We start from the raw sequence: 20,576 nt of genomic DNA on the forward strand, positions 1-20,576 counted from the left end.
TTAATTTATAGAAAGTTTTTTTTAGTACAACAATGGAGAGTTGAAAGATTCAAACATCTCATCTTGGAGATGATAAATACATCAGCTACAATTGAAAAACTCATTTTTTCAATTTTATAAAGACTTCCAATGAAATTGACTATGTCAAATGTTTGCAAGCATGTCTCATCCACTAAGAACACACATGATACTAATCTCCTACATTTTCACTTCATCACCACCTTTAAAATGGGAAAGAGGGCATTTCTTTTTCCTTTTGACTTTTATTTTGGTGATGGAAATGCACTATCCGAAAAATAAATACTTAAGCTATATATATACACACACACACACTAATAATATTATTTACATAAACTAATAAAATAGATATAAATTAATTCAATTGATTAGTTCAACTAAATTATGCCTACTGTACTACTTAATATCTAATATATTAACAAAAGAAATCAAAGCATTCACAAGTAGTTGAACCCAACAACGAAAGAAGAATTTGGGAGAAACCCAGGAATTGTCTTATCATCAACTTTATCAGCTATTATTCTAAAAAACAACCCTTCATCATAATGGTAATTTTGCCTTTTTCAAAAGAAAATACATACATAGCAATTTATGTGATAATCTAAAACAATCATACAACACATAAAATTTATATACACGGTTAAACCCTTTATTTGTTTTGTTTATTCCACAAAGGTGAAGAAATTTGAAGCTCTGATATTTTTTGGTCTTACGAAGTAACATTCATGTTAAACAATTGGATATATAACAAATAAGATATGGTTTTCTGATCTGGGAAGGATTAAACATAAAATGAATGGGGAGCCATGTACTACCGTACACTGATTATAGTATTCAACAGTGAGTATACTGTTCAGCTTTGGGATATTCAAAGTTAACATCTCAAAAAGGCATTTGAGAATCCTATAAATTAATATTTCTATTTACAGCTGTCAGAGAATTCTATTTTCCGTTTTCACTCCCAAAAAAAATTATATGTACTTTTCTGTACATTAGCCTAGCTGAATCAATGGTGAAACTAAAGCAACTTAGAAAAGAATCTCCAAAACCAAAATCGATTAAGGCTGAGAAATCGGCTCTGATATTCACAAACCTTTCGGAAGAGGGGAGACAACTATACTACGTTTAATGTCGAGTCACAACATTCTGTTATGTGCTTCAATCATTGATACTTTCTCCTGCAGAAATAAAGTTGGAAAAGGGAAAATGGAAGTAAATAAATCAATCACTTCCTAAAAGGATTAAGTGCTTGTTTGGAAAGACTTTCAAAGTCTAAAAATTGTTTTTCTTTAAGCATTTCGAAAGTCATCTCAAACCGACACTAAAAAGATGGTGTGAATTGCAATCTAAAGAACTGGGAGAGAGAGAGAGACCTCGTTTTGTATGTTGTTTTCAGAAGGGAACCAATGCATGAGAACCCCTAAATTTAGAACGGCAGGAATCAATTTGAACAGAAGAGGGGTGGTCACCTGTGCAACGTAACATTTAGACTTTAAACACATTAGAATGCATAACAGACAGTTCCGCTTCCCCTCTCTCACCATAAGAGCAGGAAAGTACATCAGAGTACAAAGGCAATCATAACTCACCAGACTAAGTGCCGTTGTTCCAAGAAGAAGAAGATAAACCTTCCCCTGAGTAGGAGGAATAAGAAAGAGTATAAATTACTGCCACTATTGCTCAAGTAATGAATCGAATAAAAATTATACGAAATCATTCAGATGCATAAAGGAGAAAAATGAAGATGGCCTATTCGGGGGAAACTACATTCCTAAAAGTACTCAAGAGGAAGTTGTTAGGGGCAATATTTATTATTTTATCTTTGTACTTTATGTTCGTGTGGCCAAATATAGCAATGAAATCTCTTGGTCTACTATTGCAAGAATGTTAAATAAACGCCTAAGGCTGAGACTCATTACTACATGCAGAGTTTTGTTAAGGCTTGAAACTTCACGCTCGGAACTAAAAACATGATATGTCAAGGTCTGTCGACGTATTTTGTTTTCGTGTCACATAAGATATGAGGAAGCTGGAGAGAGAGAGAGAGAGTGAGATAACCCCAATGAGATGAAGGTTTGAAGCACGGCTTAGGAGGACAAAAGCAAATTCTCCAATTTGAGCAAGCATGACCCCGACCTAAGAGTTAAGGTAAATATCAAGATTAGAAAATCATGAAACTATTTTCTTCATAAAAAATCAGTAAGCAAGCCTACCTGGAAAGAAGTCCTAATACCGTATCCAAATGCCTTTGCAACAATGGTAGCAACTGCTGTCTTGACAAACACAACCAGCATTACAGACGCTAGCAAAATGTCCAAATGGCTCCACAGAAAATGTACATGAATGAGCATTCCAATACTTGAAAGGAACAAAGCTGCAAACAAATTGCGGATTGGTTCCACCTATAAAGAAAGAGACCGTCAAACTTTAACCTTCACACCAATTTAATAGCCCAATGTTAGAAGAAATATGCCGCTAGAAGATAAAATGACAATTGCAGCATGACAACATCTACAAAATTGTAGCAACCTGATCACTCCTTTCCTGACACTATAGTACACTTTATATTACTTAATATAACTTGAACCCAACTTGACAAGCATAAAATTACAGCTTGCCACTCTTACTTTTGGACAACCCAGAGTGGCATGAAGATTTTTAGAAATATATACTAAAGATAGAAATCTTTGTCCATGAATCATCACAACGCACACAAGTCAAGAAACTAGCAGCATGCATTATCATTGGAATACCTGATCTAAAGTATGTTGACCGAAGTCAGTGGTAGATACCATAACTCCAGCTACAAAGGAACCCAACTCAAGACTGAGGCCCAGCTTATCACTGCACTGAAAAAAGTTTTAAAAAAATGCACAAGAATTAATTTGGTTTCAATATGCAAATACAAAGCAATATATTGCAGTTTATGTCATGTTGCACCAATTCAGCAATCCAGAAAGAGGTCAGATCCAACTTTTCAAAGAAAACCTATGGCTATTATATAAATCTATTAAAGCCTTCTATATAAATATTACTCGGGACTTTTCCAAATTCAATATCAAGACCTTCAAATGCAGATCTAATTATTCTAATAAAAAAGAAATTAACAAAACACATATAGTACCACCAGAGAAATATTAGCATATATTAGGCAGAGACAGTAAAAGTAATAAAAAAAACCAATTTCTTTCCCAGATTTTCTACCTTCCAGGCATGCATATCACTTATTCTTCCCCATATTCTCAATGTCTTCAGACCTCTCAATCCAATATCCACTATCACAGACGTTGATTACTAAGTAACCTCAAGGAGAAATCCTCCAAGAACCAGAATTGTGGATCTCTTATTAGAATGAATAATGTGCTTCATACAAAAGGAGAAGACTCCTATTTATAGAGTTATATTACAACTAGGGGTAAAAAGGAAATTAACCTAGAATATTACCTAATTACCCAATTAACCCTTAGTCTTCTAACATCAAACGTTGCATTTCCTTAATCCATTACCTAAATTCAAGCTTCTCACCAAACTCATAATGGATCAACTTAAATTCTAATCTTCAGTCTTCAGTGTTTACAGTCGTCATCTATAGTCGGTATATAAAATAGAAGTATAGAACAGTAGGTAGAAATAGTCAAATTTAACGATATCATGTACTCTTTGCTGCTACTGTGAAGGGATTATCCATTAAAGAACATTTAGTGCTGCTACTGTGAAGGGATTATCCACTAAAGAGCATTTAGTAGTCAAATCAATTTTATAATGATGCATACTGGCTCAATGGCATCATTGATCAATCTAAAATAGACAGTAAACGAGGTAAAAAAACTGATAAATAACTCAACAACAAACAAGAATCATCTATCAATGTCAGGTTGGATCAAAAAGTAGCTAGGGCATGCAAAATTAGACATGTGGCTTTACCCAAGCAGACAGCAAGCAGAATGCCACAGCAGCAAGCTGATATAACTCATTTGTCTGAATCACAGAAAAAGGAAATGATTAGCTTACCAGTCAGTTAAAAAACAACTCTAAAAAAAGAACCCAGCTAATTCACTCACTTGAGACGACAGCTGCATCATCAACTTAAGAAAGCGGGGAACAAATGACCATGACAAAATAGATGCGGCTGTGAGATATACTGACAACACCAGTAGCCTGTAAACAGGGCACATCATAAGCACTCAACATCTATAAGAAAGTTCAGGATCGTCAAGCAAAGCCAGAAATATATAAAAAACCATTTGTGTTGAAGGCAAGGAGATTGACTTACAACTTTCCCATAGATATCATTCCTAAGATAAGACCATTGTGACCACCCAAAACTGGGAGCAAGGCAAACAACAAACCAACGGCACAGTCCTGAATACATCAGGATAAATAAATAGAAAAGATACAGTACAAAACCAAGACATCTATCGAATATAAAATGCTATTTCTGAGTATAAATGGTCCATAGTTGGAAAGACGAGGCAGAAAAATACCTGTAAGATGAGTGTTCCAATAGTAACTTGACCATGAAGTGTATTACTGCTATTCCGTTCTACCAAGAACTTGACCACCTAATAAATGAATAAGCAAATTAGAATCCCACGTGCATGGTGTTCACTGTTCAGTGATTTAGTGTCAGCCAAGGCATAAGAGATGGTTCATGCAGTTAGAAAATGTCATAAAAGTTACCACTGCTGTAGATGACATTGATAGAAATGAACCAACAAATACACCCTCGGATAATTTAGCTCCACTTAACTGCATAATGGAAAAATTGAGATGGTAATGGGCATCTTCACCAGGTGTTTAGCGTCACACTTTCAGAAAAGAAATGTAGAGATTTAGATATTACCATGGCAACGATACCACACAAGAACATAAATATGATGATCTGTAGAAAACCTCCAAAAATAGCCACAGCTCCCACAACTTTTAACTGTAGAGAAAATTATCTATAAGTCCAAAAATTTAACACATTCATTGAGTAAAGAAATAAAACTGTCAATTAAAAAGTGTACCTTTGTCAAAGAAAACTCCAATCCTAGAGCAAAAAGAAGAAATACAACACCAAATTGTGCCACTGTCTCAACCTGAGATAAAAACTATGCTTTTAAGCATTGATGGAATTTCAAGCATCTATTATTGGATACATTCAAATATACAAGAATGTAATTACAAGTTGGAAACGTTTTTGAATAAGATAGTCTTTATTTATATTTCAAATAAAACTACAGAAGAACATTAAGGAGCAAAAATGAGGAAAATTAAAAAAATTTGCAGGAATGAGGAAGAAGTAGGGGAACGGTGGTAATTAATGAGTGGAAGAAGAGAAAGAAACAGAGACGAGACAGAGAGAGAGAGCTGGAAGGGGTGGCGCAGAAATAATCTTTTAATGAAGCGCAAAAGCATCAATTCGTAAGCCCCATTAATAATTGACAGTGAGATTCTCCACAAACAATTTTACTGAACAATAACATTTCGTCATTCTTAGGTCTGATATATAATTGTTTAAAATATGCGTTCAAACGATACCGTTTAAAATTGAATATTTAATTCATCACAAAATGACATAATTTAAGCCTTTAAGCATGCAGCAGGAGGATTTGTGGCGGATAGCATAAAGTTGGATAGATTTAATCAGAGCGTATTCACTACTACATGTATGAAACAGACCTGCACCATTTCGCTGATGAATTTTAGACCTCCTGGTCCAATGATTGATCCCGCAAGAAGATATCCCACAATAACCTAACAGATAATCCCACAAATTTGTAATACTGCATTGCAGACAGAAGGCAGTGAAGTAATAAAAAGAATATTCCGATACTAACAGGTTGCCCTAAACAAGAAAAGATAATTCCTCCAATTGCGGCAGAAACAATAACCACCACCAAGTCTGAGATCAATCTGCAAGAATGGGATGAATGGAGCATGAAACATATCTCAACAACTTTACCATAAAATTTTTAGTGCAGCAAATTGAAAATGAGAAAGATAAAATCAAACCTCAAATCTACTTGAAGTACTGGATACTTTGACTTCTTGTTTGACATCACAAATACATTGTCCTACAATCATAAAAGATAAACAAATTTACCATTTAAAAAGACAATGAAATCATACATAGAATGTCAGTCGTAGTATCCATTCATTCTCGAATACTAAAACTCATTTCAAACTTACTTTTTTATCAATCAACGTTGTAACGTCATCAGATTCTTCATTTTCCAGAGAAAAAACATCCTGTAACTGGAATGCTCTTGTCCCACTGTCCAATAACAGAAGAGAGAAAGTGAGAAAGATGTAATAATAACTCCAACGGATATATGTTCTAAAACATTCACTCGACTATAATAAAGCAATTCAGTACTGAGGACAAAAGTAACTTTATAGTTCCATACTTTGCCTTTTGACTATCATTTTTCTTGCCCTTCTCATGTGTGATTTTAGCTACTGTTTCCAGCTCTGCCTGTATATATAAAAAGTAAGAATATCTGACATTTGAGAAGTCAAATAAATCTGTAATAATTTATCTCAGAGGCAAATTACAATACGATTGGGAACTTATTCGCTAGCAAAGAAGCTTATCAAAATCTTAGGAGAGAGGAAGGGAACTTGACTGAAATGTAGTAATGGGATTTCAAGTTTAACAAAGCCATAATATATGATAGCAATTGCTATTCAACAATTTGCAGACCAGAATAAAATATCTTTCTGGATATCTGCATCCCAAAGAAAAATGAACATTTGCCATCCTCTCACATGCACTCCCCACACAACCCACATGAAAATATGAGTGACCTTCCTAGCAAAATTAATCAGTTAAAAGGTTCCCCCTTACCATAGAAAATACTTAAGCTGTACCTTAGGAAAGATATACATACGCAGCTGACTTAAACATCACACTCAACCAAAGAAATTCTTGGGAAAATGACAAAAGAAGCCCAAAACCAACTTCAAAAGGTCTAGACCAATTTTAAGCTTTAATTATTTCATGGAATATAAAGCCAACCTCCTGATCAGCGACACTGCTATTAAAGCTGCTTCCACCAGAACCTAGTAAAAGTCAAAGGTACAATCAAATATTAATTGAGCACTTCTTAAAAGGAAAAGGAAAAGAAAAAATAATAATAATAAAAGAGAAGTTAATTAAGCAGTTAAGCTAAAGGATGAAGAGAAAATAGAATAATTTCATCTTATTCAAGTATTATCATTCGTCGTGCATAATCAATGGAATGATGCAAAAATATCCACAAATCACACTAAAAGTCCACCATATATGTGATCAGATGCTTGCTAAAAGTTGAAACATTAAAGAAAACAAGAGAAGCCCCACTCTGTTGCTTGGTCCATATGCATTTGACACCTTTGAAATTGCAACAACACAGGTACTAGTTTCTTCCTAAGCCCATTACGAGTCTATTAGTTAAAGGATATCTGTTTGTATTATCTTTTTGGGTAATTTCAAAGTAAGATTAGGTCAGAAACAGGTATCTATTTCATTGTCTTTATCTTTTCGAAAATCATAGAACTATAACTTAAACCACTCTCCCTCTCACGGATCATGTCCAAAAGCCTATCTGTCCTCATTTGCAATAATCTCTTGAATCTCTTCATATATCCTCTTGCTACTCTACGATTTGAACATATGAATCTCTTTATACACTTTCTTACAGAGCATTCTTTCCCAATAGCACACAGTAAACACCATCTGCCCTGTCATAGCATGACCATTATACTTCTCATCCCACTGTTTGATTGCACAGTATTTCTGATTACTCTACCTCTATACAAAATCCTTTATGCTTGTTGTATATAACTTTAAACCGCCAAATACACAAAGTATATGTCTGAAAGAATCAGTCACTGTATGTTTTCTTACTGTATCGCATTGCATTCGCTGATAACTCTCACTTTCTCTTCCAAACACACGGACTCCTTCTCAATAAACAAACAATGGCTACAAAATTGTAAGAATCGTATTTCTATTTCAATATAAATAAAAATGGGCTAACAATTTGCTTTTCAGTTGTTTCATTTTTCAACCAAAAAGGAAAGAAAGCAAGAAAGAAAAAAGATAGTAGTAAATGAGACAACAATGAACGTTTTCTTTTATAACAATGAAGATAAAAGGACACGAAGCAGCAAAATGAAAAGGGAAAAATCTCATAATCAAAATCAAACAGATCATCATGACCATGAGTCGAAATTAACTCGGTCCAGTAGAAAGTAATGAATGTTTCTAAGTTCAAACAAAGCATTGAAAATTCCAATTCCCCAGTTCTTAGTCGGGAGAGGAGAAAAGAGAGCTGAAGTCCCAAACCTTCAGGCAGATCATTGTCTGAGAACTCCTTCTCAAGAACCTTATCGAACATTTGAGCAAAGCTGCCGTCACCGGAAGTCGGAGCCGTCGAGTTTATCAAGTTTCCATAAAATCTCTCCCTAATTTCCTTATCCGATCTGGCTGTAACATGAATATGCGAAGAAATTAAAACCACGAGGATACAGAGGAACGATCCAATTGCACCACCTCTTCTCGCCATATGGAATCGAAAACCCATAACAAAAAGAAGAAAACGTATGAAACAGAAGGAAAGTTGTCTCTCAAATTTGAAAAAGGTTCAAGTCCATGAAGGAGCGAGAGAGACGAGAAGAGGGAATTGGGTTAATTTCAAGTAATGTTGGATGAAATGGTGAGAAAATAAGGGAATAAATTGATCGAATTTGATGGAATTCGAATAATTTGGTTTAATTGTTCTTGAATGGGATGTTTTTGATTGCTGATGATTATGGATTGCGATTTTGATTGGCGGGATCGATGAACCTGGAGGCTTCATTTAGACGAAGTTGTTGCGTCGCATCGTTAGGTATGCGGCATCACACCGGAAAACTCCCATCTCACGTCACACGCTTTACTTTGCACGTGCGCTCCACCTTCTCTTTTCGAAAAAATAAATATATAGAAAAAGATATATAAAAGATGAAGGAATCATTTTTACCCTTTTCTTTTTTTCTTTTTACCGATTCCAAAAACTAAACCTAGAAAATAAAAATCAAACCCTTAAATTTTTAGTAAAATTTAATAAATTACCTAAGAGTAAAAATTGAAACATAATTCAAGTTTTATCATCTAAAAATATAATTCATTCGATTATTGTAAGTGAGATTTTTATTTTTACATTTGTAGAAGTTTAATAGCTTACCAGTTCATTTTATAGTCATTTTTTGCCCTTTTTTTTTTTTTTTTTACTTTTAACAAATTGATCCAATTTTGATTCCATCTACAAAACCTCAAACATTTGTATGCGTTGAAACTCTTTGTTTAGGACAGAAAGATGGAGAATCGATCTTATTCCAATAGTACATAATTTATTTTATTTTTTTCTTCTTTTGACTAAAATTTGTATGTTACATTCTCTTTTAAAGAAAATTATGTGCAAGTTGCCTCTTGAATTGTTGCCTTCATAAACTAATTTACTTTTTTTTAAAAGTAAACACTTGAAATTAAAACTCATATGCCATACAAGTTATTTTGGTTGAATTCCTATTCTAAAAACAAAATCAACTTTTTACCCTGACTTTACTTTGAAAACATTGTTAAAATGTGAGTAGCAAAGTAGAAGCAAGGTTTATAAATTTAATTTTTAAAAATCATAATTATTAAATGAGGTTTTTATTACTTCTTTTTTATGTTTCTAAAGTTAATATTCCAATCTCATCCTTTCATTTTTTTTTCCAACACCAACTGTATTATTGATGCAAAATTTCGCCCAAGTAGCTTGTGTTATGCCTAGACACTTTGATGTCTAAGTCGTTATCATTTGATGATCAAGTTAAATTAAAAGTGAGGTGAAAGAGTATTGATGTAATACTTTAGTAAAGAGATTGATCCTTAGTTTTATATGTTTCTTTCACTTAACCCTATAAAATTTTCTAATATTCATATAATATCGTATTTCCTTTATTCACACTATAAATTTGTCTTCACACATGTTGGAAAAACTCTATTCTACAATAAATTGAACCTACGTGAAATATAAAATCTTAGAATCCGTTTGGATGTACTTAAAAAAAATGTTTTTAAGAAACTCGTTTTTATTTAAAATGAGTGAAAATGGTTTAAAATACACTTCAAGCTATTCTAAGTGGATATTAAGCATACTAGTTTTCTTTAAAATAACTTATTTTTTAAATTAAACACTTTGAAAATATCTTTCAAACACATCGCATGTTAGTCAGTTGTTACTAAAATGTCTCTCAAACACATCGCATGATGTTACTAAATTGTCTTTCAAACAAATCGTAAGTTAGTAAGTTGTTCTCCTCAACCATGCCTCTTAGGCCATTTGAAATAAAAGCCTTTTGAGTTTCTATATGGGCTTTAGGTCTCAAACATAGAAATAAAATTCAAAATATTAGTATATATAACGAGCATAATTGTAAGTACACTAAAATTTATCAATGATAGATAAATATAGCAAAGTCTATCGTTCCTAAAATGGCTACTCTTATCATAATTACCTCTTCCTTTATCTATGAGTATTTCTAAGTACATCCAACAACAAAAACGAATGTAAAGGCCGTCTACTACATCCAATTTTAAAAGTTATATACGTAGTGTTTATTTTATACACCAAATTTAATTAACAATAATACAGCCAAAATTAATTATAATGTGTTAATTAGTTAAACTATGTAGCTTCCCTAAACTTTAAGTCAAATTTTTACTGGATTGTGTAGGGTTGGTATTCATCGTCTTAATATGTTTAGTTATGTCATAAACATCTTTGGAATTTAAAAATTAAGAACACTTTGGTTACTTGAATTCTAATAACGAAATCTAAAACACTTGAAATGAATTCAACACAACTCCAATAAGAGTTAAAGAAGGTTAATTTTGTGATCGATGATGATGCAAGAATAATTATTTTTCTTTGTATACTCCACAAGTAAGTTGATCGATTTTACCTAAATGCTCAAACATGAAAACATATATAATAAAAAGATGCAAAAATATGAATGATGAATTTATGTCATCACAATACAATTGATTCCCAAAAATAAAATAAAAAATCCAAAAGTATATCGTGTAACCTATAATAACTGAATTTGACTACATTCTCTAATACCCTGAGTCCCTCTCCTACACTTCTAATGGCTTAAAACTTTCGTGCATTTATCTATATGCATGCATCTTTGAGATGATCAATACCAAATAACTTCGTATATTGTGAGTTATTCTCACTTAAATGATAATATAGTATTAGACTCCTACAAAACTTGTCAATTGCAAAATATTAAAAAAAAAAAAAAAAAAGTTACACTGATATGCATACATTTCAAAAGAGAAGTCATGTTCTTATTAGCTAAACTTCTAGAGTTTCAACATAAATAATTAAGTTAAATTCGCCGTGGACAACGTGAAACCTTGCCTCGTCCTTGAGAAAGAAAGTATTATACGTGAAAAATCCAAGTGAACGTCGAAGGAAAGACTTTATAACAGTGATAGTCTCAAGAAGGTCAATAAGTAATTCCAACGACAAACCCTAATAAACTCTCACCATGCTTGGATGATCTTTCATTTTACTTAGTGATAGCAGCTAGAAGGAGTACTCTCGCATAGATGAACATCAAATTAAGACAAATTCAAATATATTCCATCATAAAGTACACAAAAAAAAAAAAAAAAAAAACGGAGAAATCAAATTCAATTCAACTCCCATTTTTACTCGCACTATTATGCCGCCGATTAAATCTTTCAAAGATGCCATGAATTGCAATATCAAAAGCATCCTCAATACTTTCCAATCCTTCAAGAGCACTCGCATAAACAATTTTTGGTATAGTCTCGATGACTTTCTCTCGCATCATCTTCACTCTCTCTCCGCTAAATTTCTCCAACACTCCTTTAATGGACGCCGATCCATTCCTCACCTCCTTGTTATCTATAAAAACAGAATAACTCCCCGGTTCACCCGGCAAGAACCATTCATACTGCCCGTATGCGGTTCTCTCCCAAAAGATAACCGGAATTGAACCGGCCAACATACAATCAAACACCGATTTTCTCGAATACGAATCGCCTTTCGGCTGTAAACAGAAATCTGAGTCCAAAAACGTTTCCATAACCACCGAGTCACCACTCGCGCACCGGTTCCCATTGCACTCCACGGCTCGGCACGAACCGCCCGAGTCGTTGGCGCAGTAACTCAGTAAAAAAGCTCTAAAGTCGTTTTCTATTTCATGACGTGTACCGCCAGCGAAGCAGAAGAGGTTTGTTCGGTTACGTTCACGAACGAAGCTTTGCCAATTTAACACGTCAGCGTCGGATCTAGGGTGGAATCCTGTGGGGAAAGGTACCCCGATGTCTAATGGATCGGACGGTTCTCTCTCGACGACTAACCTCGCTACGTTTTTCATCCCTAGCATGAATGCAAAGCTGGACCCCCATTGGTTGTTCCCCCATCGTTTAAAGTCCCATGTCAGCCGTCCTAATGTGATGAAATGATCTCCGCCGTTGGATCTATTCCAATACGGCTCATTCTGGACCCACTCGATTAATTTCTCTGAGTCCCTATCGCGATCAGAAGTAGTGTAATTCAGCCATAAGTACCGTCCGATGGAGAGACCAGCGTAAAACGGTATGTAGAAGGCTGTAGCTGATTCCGGGTCTAATGTTCTACACTTATAGTTAAGAATACGATTATGCATAATCGGTTCCAACATGTACTGTTCAGACCAAAACCACGCCGGAGTTAGACCGTCGGGAACAACACCGTTGAGCTCCGTTGCTTGCCGTCCGAACCCTCCGTTGGACACATCATCACAGCGGGAGGTCCATGGGTCTAAGGACTCACAATTTTGCAACAAGTCTTTGTTGAAAAAGGGTGGGAGGTCGTAGACGAACACTCTGCCGGAGTTACATGGGTCTCTGGCGACGGTGATGGAGGATTGGCGGCCGTCGCTAGCAGCAGCGAGGGAGAGTGGGGCAGAGGGAGAAGTGGTGTTGAAGATGAGGTAAATTTGTAAAAAGATGAGGGTTAAAATAAGGATCCAATATGAGGGATAATAATATCGTGTGAAGAAGAATTTGGGCGAATAGGCATTGAGATTATTCTTAAAATCCATTATAATAATGTAAATGGAATTGGGTTTAGAGAGAACAGAGAAATTTGTGGAGTGGTGTGGTGTGGAGGGAAATGTAATGGTTTATAGAGACAAAATTGAATAGAGAATGTATATGTTTCGTAATTAATTAATTAAGTATGTGCATGATTCCTTTCTTCTGTTGGGATAAAATTTCAATGTGCTTAAGTTGGAAAAGAAAAAGGTATAGTTTAATTGTGTTTTATTAAAATGAACAAAAAAAACTTATTCAAAACAAATAAGAGATTGAAATCCTTCCTTAATATCATAGCCGTTGTTTGAGCCCAAAAGTTCGGCCGCCGGATCTAATCGATAATTTTTCGCTTTAGTTAGTTTTCGTACCTTTCAATAATTTTGTTACTATTTTATACATTTAATATTAACCAAAAGTTTTTGCAATTTCGTTCCATCCACGAAAACAATTTTTTTTTCTTTTAAAATTTTGTCATCTTTACAGTTTTATATTCTGATACATGAAGTTGGACGTTGATTTAAAAGTGCTTTTTTGTTTTTGTTTTGTTTTCTTTTTATATAATTTAATTTAATTTATGTTTTAGTTGTGAGTGATAGAAAATTAGAGATTGTTTTACTTGGGGAAACGAAGTTTAGAGTTTGCCTTTAGCTTAGATTGTTAAGATTTTAGTTGCTATACAGTAACGTTTACCTTAAAGATATGAGTGTGTGTATAAATTAGCATTATAATTATCAAAGAATTAGAGTCTTCGCAACATGATTAAGGACACGTGGCTTCTTGGGATTGCTTGCTATAGTTTTGTATTATAAGAGTGTGCGAATTTTGATTTACATAGGAAAAGTAATTTATATGCTATATATACATATATTATACAGTTGGATGGTTGAATCTATGTATATTATATGTTCGTCGACGAATCTACGTATATTATATGTTCGTCGACTATATTATGTATGTAAGTAGCAATTGCATTTCTAAAATTTCTTAAATGGAAATTTTAAATATAATATTTGAAATTCAAACACTTTTGTCTAATCTATATATTTTAACCTTACTAAGTTACGGTTTCTTTAAAACAATTTAGATGGATTTATAAAATGCAATTTAAAATTTATTAAGAGGTTATTTACACAAACCTTGTGAGCATTTAAAAAAAAACTTAAAAAACTTATCGATTAATTTGTAATTTTAACCTTTGGAATAACATAGGGATATGTGTATGTTTTTTTTAGGGGGAGCTAAAGGTAAAAATGTTTTTGGTTTTTTTTTTTTAATATTATTCATAACAATTTCTTTTAGAAAAGTTACCATTTAGGATTATGTAGATGAATACTGTAGTTTGAAAAATAAAAGGATAAAAATTGTTTTATATATATATATATATAGTTTAATTTGTGTTTTAATGGACATTTTAAGTATAGTTAGTGTAGGGTCAATGTGTATTTTTTAGAATGAATTGAGCAAAATTGATCGTTTATACACTAATTCTGTCATCAAATAGGTGTGGAGATTTGAACCACAAACATTTTGGTCTCAACACATACAAACATCAAATCAACTAAGCTATTGTTGATATCTTAATAGATATTTGTTTGTAAATTAAGTCACACAAATACTTCTATCTAATAAACTAGGATTTTTTATTGTGCTAATATGAATAGAGTAAATATAATTGTTACAAGTCATGATATGTATAGAAATAAATGGATGTTTTATGTTCGAAAAATTGAAACCAATTTCCGCCATCAAAACCAAACAAATTTTCTACCGTCGTTTCAAAACTATCTATTTCGAAACTTAATTTTCATTTAATAATACTTTTTTTGCTAATTTTATAATTCTTTTTACTATTTCTGATTGACTTATTTAATTAATTTTTATAGAGGGGTAGGTTTCTGGAAATTTAAGAAATCAATTTAGAATTCATGAGAGAATGGAAAACATATTTAAAAGAGAAAAGTAATATATATTTTTTTTATTTTAAAAAAAGCTTTTTGTAGGGCTCTAGATATGGGCGTTAGACTAGAAAAATGAGAAATCTTAAGGTTTAGTCTGGTGACAAAAATAAAGTTTGATTGTTAGCAAAATTGTCAAAATTTATATTTATATATAAAGAAACATATACGAAATTGTAAAAATTGCCTCTTACTCCAATAAAACTCAATTTGGTTATGTTATAATTCTAGAATCAATTGATAAAAAACATATCCATATACTTCGTCACGGATATAAATTCAAGATATACTAAAATAAAACAAAGCATTTATTGTATTAAAAAAAAATGATGTATCCCAAACCTGAGCCAAAATGAGAGTATTCAAAAGGTTGACATGTACGTGGCACACTTTTGAAAGAGAAAAAATACTTATTTCCAATTGCGACCTCCGTTCTTTTTTTTCTTTTTTTTGTCGTTTCCATCAATTTAAGGAAAAAAAAAACTGTTATTATTTATTACTTAATAGTTTTCAACGACTTCAATTAAAAACACTATAATGAAGTTGTCACACATTAATTTTTTTTAATGAAGTAATGAAATCCAAACAGATAAAAATAGTTTATGCATCCAGTTTTCGGTTAGAAATCCATTAAACTTAAATGTGCTAATCTAATTATAAATTATATTTTGTCCTTTATAGTTGAAAAGAGATAATTATTAGGTGTGATTGTAATAATTGTTCATATAGCTTATGTAGTCTTTTCCTGATTTCCTCCTTCTTCTTTGTTCTTTTTTTTCTTTATTATTATTATTCATATGATAATAGTGCAATATTTTTTTTAACAACTTTGTCAGAAAATGACTCATGAGATATCTCAATATTGATATGTCTTACTTTTTGTTTCAACTCAAAAGGTTTTGTATACTAACGTAGATAATCATCTTTTTTGATATGTCCAATAATTTTATTCAATTTGTAATTTAGCCAAGCTAATAAAAGGGTGAGTTAATTGTACAAAACCATTGATCCAACCGTTTAAGAGTTGAAAACAACCAAACAAATGAAAATAAATATTAATTTGAAAAAAGATAACCTGGGAAGGATTCAAACAGTACAAGATATCTTAAACTACACTAGTATGCTATCATATTAAATTGATATAGTTTTAAAATTGGATTAAAGTAAAAATAAAACTTATTTACTACTACTACTGCCATTATTATTATATAAGAATTTAATAACGAAGGAAATGGGGAGTCGTTTGTTCACCAAGCTTCCACGAGGGTTATTATTATCCTCTCGTACATTTCACGAGCTTCATCAAATAGTCACTGTCAAGATTAATGGTCATTATTACATACCCTTAATTCTTCTTCCCTTATAAAATAGCAGAGGTAATTTGCGGTCAGAGAGGAATATGCTTTACTTTTGTTTTTATTATTACCTAATATTTGTTTGCATTCTAATATAAATCATTAAAATATTTCAATAAATAAATAGCGTTTACAGGATAAAATTAATACATAAATACCGTAATACAATGTATTTATTTTAAGCAATATTATGTGTGATTTTTAATGGTGAAGAAGAAGAAGGTAAGATAGTACGTGCAGCTTGTGCGTGTGGCACGAGATTCTCGTGTTTTAACCACAAACTTTAAAATCGGTTTTTGGGAAATTGGATAACAGGCGGGGGGGCGCCACTTTTCAAATTTTATGAATTTACTATTTTGTCCAATTTAGACTCCGTTATGCGTCCTCCGAGTCCGTGGCATTACCTCCATCGTCTATCTATGCCTTTTTCATTTTTATTATTTACCCCTAAAATTAACAGCCACAATCTACACCTAACCACTGCCTCAACATTCAAACTTAATTCTTTTTCTTTCTTTTCAATAAATCTTAAACATATTATTGAAAAGGTAAATTGGATCCATCTTTTTTAGTAAATATATTAACCCTAAACCCTTGAATAAATAGATCTAACTTGTATAATTGTTCGTTTAAAAAACATATTTCTACTCTCAACGATGATTTATATTATTAAATTATATAAATACTCGGAATTTTTGTCGTGGGAACTTTTACATTTGGATTAAAATATTTTATTTTTACCTTAAAACTTTCAAAAAGTAGAGCATTATTCAATTACATATATTACATATATTGTTATAGTTTATTTGAAGATGTAAATAATATTAATTTAAACTTAGAAGGAACTATATAGATTTTTAAAATCATTGCCACCAACCATTTAAATTTATGGAGGAGTTTGCAAAAAAATAGTAAAAAAGTTCATGACAATTAACCTAATTTCACTTATATTTATTAAATTCTCAAATTTATATATCATTTAAAATATCGCTGGTAAGGGTTAGTTTAAAGTAACGTAAAAGTTGTATATGTAAAAATATCTCTACAGAGAGTTTATTTTCTTTGCAATGTATAGAAAGCAGGAGTTGTATGGTTGGGATCCTCTATTATTAATGGTTAAAAATAAAATTAGTATGCTTAGTTTCTTGTTACCCACTCCAAATATGAAATTAGAAAAATTCAATTTATCTCCTTATTTTTCTTTCTATTGTTTTCGAGAAGCTATAACACTTTCGGAAACATTTCCCAATAAGAGACTGCAGGCAGTGCTCGACTAGTTACCGCCATTACCTTATAAAACCCACACATCATTCAATCCCCTCACCATCCTTTTCTTCTCCCTAACGCTTTGTTAAACATGGACACGCCTCCCTCGTTTTTGATGCTGCTCCTCCTCCTCTCTTTTCTCGCCGTCGTCTGCTCCGCCGTCGTCCCCACTCCGATCACTTTGGACCCAGACGTTCCTCCATCGTCCCTTCCGATCGACTACATCCAGGTCCGCTTTTCAACTTTCTTTGTATTCTCAACTGTCGCTTTTCTAAATTTATCTTTCAACTTTTCTGTAATCTTCTTCTCTTTGTTTCTTTTGTGTTGCTTAGGAAGTCGGAAGCTGCTCTTACGAGGTCACCGTTGAAACAAGCTGTGCATCTCCTTCATCCATCACTAGCGAAATCGGTGTTCTGTTTGGAGACACTTATGGAAATCAGGTTTTCTTTCTTTTCTATTTCTTTCAGTTTTTTTTTTCGGAGTGATGAAATTTCCATTTCCGGCCGTTTTGGGATTGGAAATTATCCAGAATGTGAAATAGTATGGTTTTAATTTATGAACTCTAGGGTTATTTTATTTCCCCAAATATAATCAAGGTCATGCGTTCTGTTTGTAGTCTTATTCCAGAATGATTTTCGCCCGAATACTAAACTTCAGATTATGATCATTTTTATTTTGTTTTGTTGATCAAGCTCTGAATCTAAATAGATTGATCTTATTCCGCGGGACTTCTGTTTTGTGTTTGATTGTATAATTTCACAAATTGATAATAGATAATCGAGAAGAAGTTGGGTACTGGAGACAAGGTGTTTGGTAGTTGTAAGACAGATAGCTTTGTTCTGAAGGATCGACCCTGCATTATCCAAATCAGTTATATGTATATCTATAAGGATGGGGCTGACGATTGGCTTCCCAACTCTGTTGAAATCTCAGGCTCTGGAATCAATCCCCTTCTGTTTATCTTCAAATCCTCCATCCCAACAAACACTTGGTTTGGCTTCGATTTGCGTCAATATACTTTCCCACCGCCGCCCTCCGTCTTCCCAGCCCCTCCTCCTCCTTCCCATCCCTTGGTACCACCGCCGGAGCCAATCTTTTCATCACCGCCTCCTCCACCAAAGCCAATTCTTCCTCCACCGCCACCACCTCCTCAGCCTACTCCTCCATCGTCCTCCAGCAAGATCTCAGGTCAGAAGTGGGGTATGGTGTCTGTGATTTTGGGATTGTTGACTGCTCTTTTATGATTCTGCAGTAGCTGTTCGGTTTGCGTAGTAGGTAGATTTTGTAGTGGTGGGTGGGTGATAATGTTTTGTTGAAGTTTCTTCCCCCCATTTCATCATGTTGTAGGGAGTTCTGTGTAAGCTTTCAAAGCTCTAGTGAAACCTTTGTCTTTTCAGTTGTATGGGACTGATGCAATTCTACAGCTACTGCTTGTTCTGTGGCTGTTGGTTGAGAATGTTGGCTCTATATGGATGGGGATGATACTTTATTTTACGTTTCATCCCATTTTCCTCCATGCCTAAAGGTCTATGTAAGCTTCCAAAAAGCTTTTATGTTTTCATCTTTTCAGTTGTATGGGATAATATGTTTCTTTCCATGAGAGTGGGCTCAGTTATCTCAGTATGTCCATCTCTAAAATTGTCTAGTGTTTTCTTTTCATTTTCATCTTTTAAAAGAACTGTGATGGGTGTGATGGCGATATCAATTTTTTTTTTTTAATGTACTTTCTAAATTTCAACACATTGTTAAATGCACATGTCAATAATTAAATTTCTTTATGATATTTTGATTTAACATGCAAGTGAATCAATATTTAAAAAATTTGCAAAAATAAAAAAATAAAGAACAAGTGGTAAAGAGATATCAAAGAGCTTCTTTGGACTAACAAGAGAAAAAGTAATTTTTTAAAAAATGTTTCAAAAATTAATTTGAATTTTCATCTTTTCATTTGTTTTTCTAAAATAACTTATTTTTAGATTGAATGATTGAAAATTGTTTATATCTGAACATATTCAACATATTACAAATAATGAATATGTTAATTTGCTAAATGTTTATTCAGTGCTTTATGTTATTAGTTTTCTAACCTTTCGTTTCTTTCGGACAAGCACAGTCAATTACTTTTTGTTATTCGTTATCGTATTTAAAATAGTTTGTACGTTTTTATATATCATTATAATCTAAATTAAAATAATTTATATTACAAACAATAATTATAATTAATTGAAGACTGTAATAGTTACATCTTTTCTCTCAAACGTTATCTAAATACGTAGTATGATAGAACTCTTCTGTCTTCCAAAAAAACGAAAAAGAAAAAAGAAAAATAATTAGATTCTATAGAGCCCTTAGAGGTTCAAGCAATGAGGTGATGTCAGATGTCACCATGCATGTGTGCACACGAAGTTATTAAAAATTTAAAAGTGCGTTCCAAAGAATCCAATAATCATATAGAAGAAAGAGGAGCTTGATAGGAGAGAGTGGCTCTCGAAGACTCAAACGACTGAAGGGGACTCTCCGATCACTGTGTTTTTAGATATGGATGATAACAAAGAATTAGGTTGAGAACTGCACCAGACTTTTAGGGGCATATGATAATCGTATTCAACGGACACGTGCACGAAATTAATCTAACCTACAATGCAATTTCCAAATAAACTAATATCAATAGTAATAAACAATCCTCTGGAGAGTCTTCATGCAGTTAAATGGTATTTTAGTGCATTTCTATTGTTCCTCTTTTATATTTTATAACAAGGGTTGATACACAAACAAATTTTCACGTCATCAAATAATTAAATTTTAAACTAATTAAAGATTAACTTATATCCAAAATGAAAATTGAAGATATAAATTGACAAATCTTGATGA

General features: G+C 32.8%; 3 protein-coding genes across 3 annotated transcripts; 1 reads left to right on the top strand and 2 right to left on the bottom strand.

Annotated features, from left to right (window-relative positions):
• Positions 1–761: 761 nt before the first annotated feature.
• Positions 762–8,916, bottom strand: LOC101207607 (K(+) efflux antiporter 5). Its single transcript, XM_004148076.3, has 20 exons — positions 8,333–8,916; positions 7,022–7,065; positions 6,411–6,478; positions 6,193–6,277; positions 6,016–6,077; positions 5,841–5,916; positions 5,683–5,757; positions 5,028–5,099; positions 4,862–4,945; positions 4,699–4,767; positions 4,503–4,580; positions 4,292–4,380; positions 4,080–4,176; positions 3,943–3,996; positions 2,772–2,867; positions 2,232–2,420; positions 2,077–2,154; positions 1,608–1,652; positions 1,392–1,487; positions 762–1,196 (listed from the first exon to the last, which is right to left on the bottom strand). Exons 1-20 carry the CDS (start codon positions 8,568–8,570, stop codon positions 1,155–1,157), a joined length of 1,737 nt encoding a protein of 578 aa, XP_004148124.1. The 5' UTR covers positions 8,571–8,916; the 3' UTR covers positions 762–1,154.
• Positions 8,917–11,483: 2,567 nt separating this feature from the next.
• Positions 11,484–13,300, bottom strand: LOC101216024 (xyloglucan galactosyltransferase XLT2). Its single transcript, XM_004148106.2, has one exon. The coding sequence runs from the start codon at positions 13,135–13,137 to the stop codon at positions 11,722–11,724; it is 1,416 nt and encodes a 471-aa protein (XP_004148154.1). The 5' UTR covers positions 13,138–13,300; the 3' UTR covers positions 11,484–11,721.
• A 4,409-nt stretch (positions 13,301–17,709) lies between these two features.
• LOC101207361 (embryo-specific protein ATS3B) lies at positions 17,710–19,364 on the top strand. The gene is made up of 3 exons (XM_004148075.3): positions 17,710–17,934; positions 18,038–18,145; positions 18,479–19,364. The coding sequence occupies exons 1-3, from the start codon at positions 17,797–17,799 to the stop codon at positions 18,947–18,949; spliced, it is 717 nt and encodes a 238-aa protein (XP_004148123.1). The 5' UTR covers positions 17,710–17,796; the 3' UTR covers positions 18,950–19,364.
• Positions 19,365–20,576: the final 1,212 nt, after the last annotated feature.

The sequence above is a fragment of the Cucumis sativus genome, chromosome 3 (genome assembly GCF_000004075.3).
Source record: "Cucumis sativus cultivar 9930 chromosome 3, Cucumber_9930_V3, whole genome shotgun sequence".
Taxonomy (NCBI): Eukaryota; Viridiplantae; Streptophyta; class Magnoliopsida; order Cucurbitales; family Cucurbitaceae; genus Cucumis; species Cucumis sativus.